This window comes from Macaca thibetana, chromosome 5 (genome assembly GCF_024542745.1).
Source record: "Macaca thibetana thibetana isolate TM-01 chromosome 5, ASM2454274v1, whole genome shotgun sequence".
Lineage (NCBI taxonomy): Eukaryota > Metazoa > Chordata > Mammalia > Primates > Cercopithecidae > Macaca > Macaca thibetana.
In genome coordinates, this window is record NC_065582.1 from 123,947,661 (window position 1) to 123,953,813 (window position 6,153).

A 6,153-nucleotide genomic window follows, 5' to 3' on the forward strand; every position below is an offset into this window, starting at 1 on the left:
CCACACAAGTTACATTTGATCCAAGGGAAGAAAGCATTAAATGCCCAATGGTGAGAACTGAGTGTTTAGTCCAAAAGGAGGAGTAGCAATTAATCTCCAGTTCATCATTGCCATGTGAAAATTCGACCCTTATTACCACATATTCCTGTGTTTCCAGAGAAGCTAGAAATCTAGATTTTTATGTGGAATCTCCAGGTTTTAAAATGTTGACACGTTAAATGAGACTTTAAAGACAGACTTAGATAAACTTTGTTGGCCCAAACCATGAGGGCGAAAGAAAACATCCATAGGAGTCTGTATTTTATCATGATTTAAGATAGAGACTTTGGATACAGACCACCTGGATTTGAATTCCTTCTTCCCTGGATAATAGTGATACCACTGGCAAGTTGCTTATCTTCTCTGTTCTTCCTCAGTTTTTTCATTTGTAAAATGAAGATGATCGTATCCTCAGGAAACAGAATATTGCTGCCAGTTATTATTATTATTATTAGCTAAATCCAGTTAGTTTGTGGTCATTGTTATACACATGAGTGTTTTATATATATATATATGTACATAGCTATCTACACACACACACACACACAAACGTACACTGACACATCAGTTACCTACTGGGAACATGGCATCATATGAAATAAAACTCTAAAGTCACCAATCTTTAAGGAACTTGAGTCTGATGGTAGACATAAGTACACAAAATCCCAATTTTGTAATATTACACAAAAATTTATTGAACACCTACTAAATGCCAAGTAGTGTTCTATAACTGGGAATTACAGGAAATAACAAAAGTTCTTAATTTCACAAAACTTACATTCTACATTTGTTACGATAAGCAAATGAACAACCAGTGATAAGGTAAGGTACTAGGTGCTAAGAAGAAAAAATAAATCCAAGTAAGGGGATAGAAGATAATGGAGTGGTAGGTGTTATTTGTGGTAGTTTGGCTAGGGAAGCCCCCTCTGTAAATAGACTTGGAGTAGATGCCTGAAGAAGGTGAGGAAGGGAGCTATGAGAATATCTGGACAATTAATATTCCAGGAATAGAGAAGAGGTAGTGCAAAGCCCTGGCGTACAAAGGACTTAGAGTGTGAGATAATGTGGAGGCCAGTGCGGTCAGATCAGAAGGAATGAGAAAAATAGGAGGGAGAGAGAGAGAGAGAGAGGGAGAGGAAGCAATGGGTAGAATGAAGAAGTTAGGTGACCAAAAATATTGGGGAAGGGCATCATCAATTCCTTTTAGAGGTTTCTTCATCTTGTCTTCTCCTAAATAGATTAAGCTGATGACATTTTAGAGAGTGCACACACTTATCCTTATAATACATAATGGTGACTGCATATGTGGCATTGCACCTGATATCAATAAGATGAAACATTGCTATTGATTTTCAGGGAGGTTAACATTGCTCTCAATGACAGCTGTATGTCTTCAGCCCTTGTGTAGGGCTGTTTTGACAGGGAAGGAAGAGAAGGAAAAGCGTAGCTCACCCACTAACCCAAAGGGAACTTTCTTCTTGCAGTTTTATATCATGTTTAATAAAAAAAAAATGCTGTGAATGAAATGCTTAAAGCAAAAAGGAAAATGTTCATAATAGAAACCTGTTTTTGCCAACAGCTCTTATCAACTGCAGTGGTTTATTTCCTGTTGGCATGATTACCTTAATAATTTTCTAGCTATGTCACAAGCATCTGATCTTTGACAAACCTGACCAAAACAAGAAATGGGGAAAGGATTCCCTATTTAATAAATGGTGCTGGGAAAACTGGCTAGTCGTATGTAGAAATCCAAAACTGGATCCCTTCCTTACACCTTATACAAAAAATTAATTCAAGGTGGACTAAAGACTTAAATGTTAGACCTAAAACCATAAAAACCCCAGAAGAAAAGCCAGGCAATATCATTCAGGACATAGGCATGGTCAAAGACTTCATGACCAAAACACCAAAAGCAATGGCAACAAAAGACAAAACAGACAAATGGGATCTAATTAAACTAAAGAACTTCTGCACAGCAAAAGAAACTACCATCAGAGTGAACGGGCAACCTACAGAATGGGAGAAAATTTTTGTAACCTACCCATCTGACAAAGGGCTAATATCCAGAATCTACAACGAACTTAAACAATATTACAAGAAAGAAAAACAACCCCATCAAAAAGTGGGCAAAGAATATGAACAGATACTTCTCAAAAGAACACATTTATGCAGCCAACAGACACATGAAAAAATGCTCATCATCACTGGCCATCAGAGAAATGCAAGTCAAAACCACGATGAGATACCATCTCATACCAGTTGGGATGGCAATTATTAAAAAGTCAGGAAACAACAGATGCTGGAGAGGATATGCAGAAATAGGAACACTTTTACACTGTTGGTGGGAGTATAAACTAGTTCAACCATTGTGGAAGACAGTGTGGCGATTCCTCGAGGATCTAGAACTAGAAATACCATTTGACCCAGCCATCCCATTACTGGGGATATACCCAAAGGATTATAAATCATGCTATTATAAAGATACATGCACACATATGTTTATTGTGGTACTATTCACAATAGCAAGGACTTGGAACCAACCCAAATGTCCATCAATGATAGACTGGATTAAGAAAATGTGGCATATATACACCATGGAATACTATGCAGTCATAAAAAAGAATGAGTTGATGTCCTTTGCAGGGACATGGATGAAGCTGGAAACCATAATTCTGAGCAAACTATCACAAGGACAGAAAACCAAACACCACAAGTTCTCACTCATAGGTGGGAGTTGAACAATGAGAACCCTTGGACACAGGGTGGGGAACATCACAGCCTGGGCCTGTCGTGGGGTGGGGGGCAGGGGGAGGGATAGCATTAGGAGAAATAACTAATGTAAATGTGGACTTAATGGGTGCGGCAAACCAACATGGCACATGTATACCTATGTATCCAACCTGCACGTTGTGCACACGTACCCTAGAACTTAAAGTATAATAAAAAACAAAAGAAAACTTGAATGGAAAAAAAAAGAAAAGAAGAAAATGCAAAAAAAAAAAATATTTTTAGTGCTCTGTTAACAGTGTAACTTAAAACAGATTTTTTTGGTGTAGTTTAATTTTAAAAATCAATTTTTATAAATGTTTCCTTATCATTAAAGGTAACTTCTCTATCTGCAAGTTAAAAAAAAACAATTTTGTAGCTGTATCACTAGTCTTTGTTACTTGGTTTCTTTGGAAGGGAAGAGGGAAAGATACATTGTATATTAATATTCCATCCATTTCAGTCCTAGGGGAAGAAGCCTCTTGTAGGCAACTGGCGAAGACTGCCTTGTTGCTTCTCATAAGGTGGCAAAAGTGGACATTTTCTTATGACACTATCCAGATTTAGCAGGATAAGTAAGCTCTTTTCTCCAAGATGTACCCAGTGGCTTGGGAACAAGATTTCCAATGTTGTTTGATAGGAGAGGGCTGGCTTAACTGCAGCCTGTCCAGTAAAGGTTCATCCGTAACAGTATCTATTTTAGACCCAAGGTTTCCAAAGAATAGTTCCATAGGTATAGACATTGTAGAAAAGAGTCAATATGTTGAGACACTCAGAGTTAGATAAGATTTCTTTCCTGTAGTGTTTCTCAGAACCTTTAGGACAACAAAGGCATTGATCGTGAAACCACCAAGGAGGAATAAAGTATGGCTCATTTCTTAAATATGTTTGCTCACAGAAACTTCTTTTCAAGATAAGTCTTGAACGTTATATATTTTTAAACAGGTGCTTAAATAAATGCAGTGAGTAGTCAGCTCTCTAGAACTATAACAGCTAGAGAAAACTGCAATCCAAACCAATCCCCCACAAAACAAGGATATTCAGAACCTAAGAGTCCTCAGAACTCCCTTAACCTGTACACTTTGTAACTTCCTGCCAGGAGAGAACACAGCTAGCTTCTAAGTAAACTGCTGACTTGGTCTTTGGGTCATGCTCAGGTATTAGAGAATAGAGAATTGATAGATCAGTACTACTCCCCCCAAATATTGAATGTTAATGCTTACAAGTGTATTATGTATGTCTCAAGATATCATCTGGAATATGGCACATTGGTTATAAGCATGAAGCTTAGATCTTCAAGGGGACTGACTGGAGGTTTTTAGCATCCATTTTGTCAGAATCTGAGCACTGCTGAGAATGTTGAAGTAGAGATTGCAGAATGCTCTGTTATTCTCCAAAGGACAGTGTCATTCTTTGAGGTGAAGCCAGTGCACACCTATTGAGTCAGTAGTCTAAGATGGTGATTCATGCTCCTGGTTATGGCCTCCATCTATAATTCCAATTCCTAGCCATTATTGGACCTTCTGTGTTTGAAGATCCTGATCTGAACCTGCTTCAGTAGGATTTTTCAGGATCAGATCTGCCCCAGCAAATCCTTGGCCAAAAGAATAAGACTTAAAGAGATTTCTTGGAACATGGCCTATTCAGAGGTCTTATAAGGGACACAATTTATGTTGCTTTTTTATACCCTGCACTGTCTGGGAAAGACTTTGTAGTCTTACCTAAGGACGCATAGCTTACTTAAGAATTGATGGGTAAGACAAGAGTTAAAATAATTTGAATGATCATAGTAAGATCAAGGAAAAGTAAATGTAAGAAGAATAATAAAAAGTCAAGAGCAAGGTTATGCATGTCACAGTTAATAACTGATAATTCCTGAGAACACACACTTTATTCCACTGGTAAAATACATTACTAATATGAATAATAGTGTATCAATTAGGTGAGGCTGTTAACCAACAGCACTAAATGAAAAACTTAATTTTACAAAGCAGGATAAATGCAGATTTCCCTTGTGAACATTGAAGAATCAGCCAGAAAAGTAAATTGAACTAATTATGAAAAGTTTCCCAGCTGTAGAATTCATAAAGTTGTATACTTCACATAATCTTAGTTTGTGTCATGTAAAAAAGTTTTTAAACATTGCCCAAAGATGAAGACACCATCTGAAGAATAATTTTAATGAAAAATATATCTCAATTATATTATTTGTGGTTGTGTTTCATAGCTATAGAAAAATTTTATGTGAGGGGTATTTTAAAAAATACCGTGCATTTTCAAATATTGCATGTATGGGATTCGTTTAAGGGGATCCAAGGAATCTCTAAGTTGACATCATGCATCATTGGCATGGCATATTACACTCTCAATGGTAATAAATATTTGAAGTCTTAGTAAATGCTTAATGGTGGATCACAGTCTTTATTTGCATTATCTTGTAACAATTAGCAAATGTCTAATTTTAAATCATTCTCTTTAGGTCTTGCTTATCAACAAAGGAGGGATGGATAATTGACAAATTATATAACTACATTTACTTTCTTTGACAAAATTCTTGTGTTGATTTTTTTGTAGATTCCAATTCAACATTACATGGCATTGTGGAGCTCTGATTAATGCCCCTATGGTCCTTATGCCTCTCCCCAACATATTCACCAGTTCTTGTGTTTCTTACATTTTATTTCATTTTTTAAGTGATACTATAAAGTTAAACTAGTAAGAGTTCCTGTAAATGGTCACAACAAAAGAAATCTTACCTCTCTCTAAAGCATGTCCAAATGCCACAGCAAGCAGTAATACCAGGACCCTCTTCATTTTTCTACCAGAGTCTTGCAGCACCTCCTGTCTCCTGTAGGTGACCATGTAAATGGTGGCAGCCAAAAATAATTGGTTTCCTTTTTACGAAGATTCCTGACTATGAATTAATCAATTATTAATCTCTACACAGAAGTAAGGGGCTGTTATCTTTGGCCCAAAAGAGATAAAATAATATCAATCAAGGTAAATAGACACCTTGGGGATACTGTAGTGGAAAATCTAGGAGATTTTAATCATTAACTTTGTCAAACTGCAAAAGAGGCAAGGTATATAGATTATTTTCCACTGCTGTTCCTCACTAAAGTTTACTTAATATGTTAGTAATGGACACCTTCTCCCCCCGTATAGGGCTATGTGTCTTCTTTGGACACCCCACCTTTCTCATATGTAAGTGGAAAATTGGAAACTGTCTCTTTACCTCTCTTCCTCTCTTTGTTTAAGTCTACTACAAATAAGCATTACCTTAAAATATTGCAGATCAGATGTTCTAAGTAATAAGGGGAAAAAAGAGTTAAAGCCAATTCAGCATAA

At 36.6% G+C, this 6,153-nt stretch overlaps 1 protein-coding gene across 1 annotated transcript in view; it reads right to left on the reverse strand.

The window, feature by feature from the left end:
- The window catches only part of GC (GC vitamin D binding protein), a 44,028-nt gene extending 38,227 nt beyond the window's left edge, over positions 1-5,801 (reverse strand). The window contains exon 1 of the mRNA XM_050789917.1: positions 5,562-5,801. Coding sequence (XP_050645874.1) covers positions 5,562-5,667 — 106 coding nt within the window. The 5' untranslated portion in view covers positions 5,668-5,801. The remainder of the gene's footprint in view (positions 1-5,561) is intronic.
- Positions 5,802-6,153: the final 352 nt, after the last annotated feature.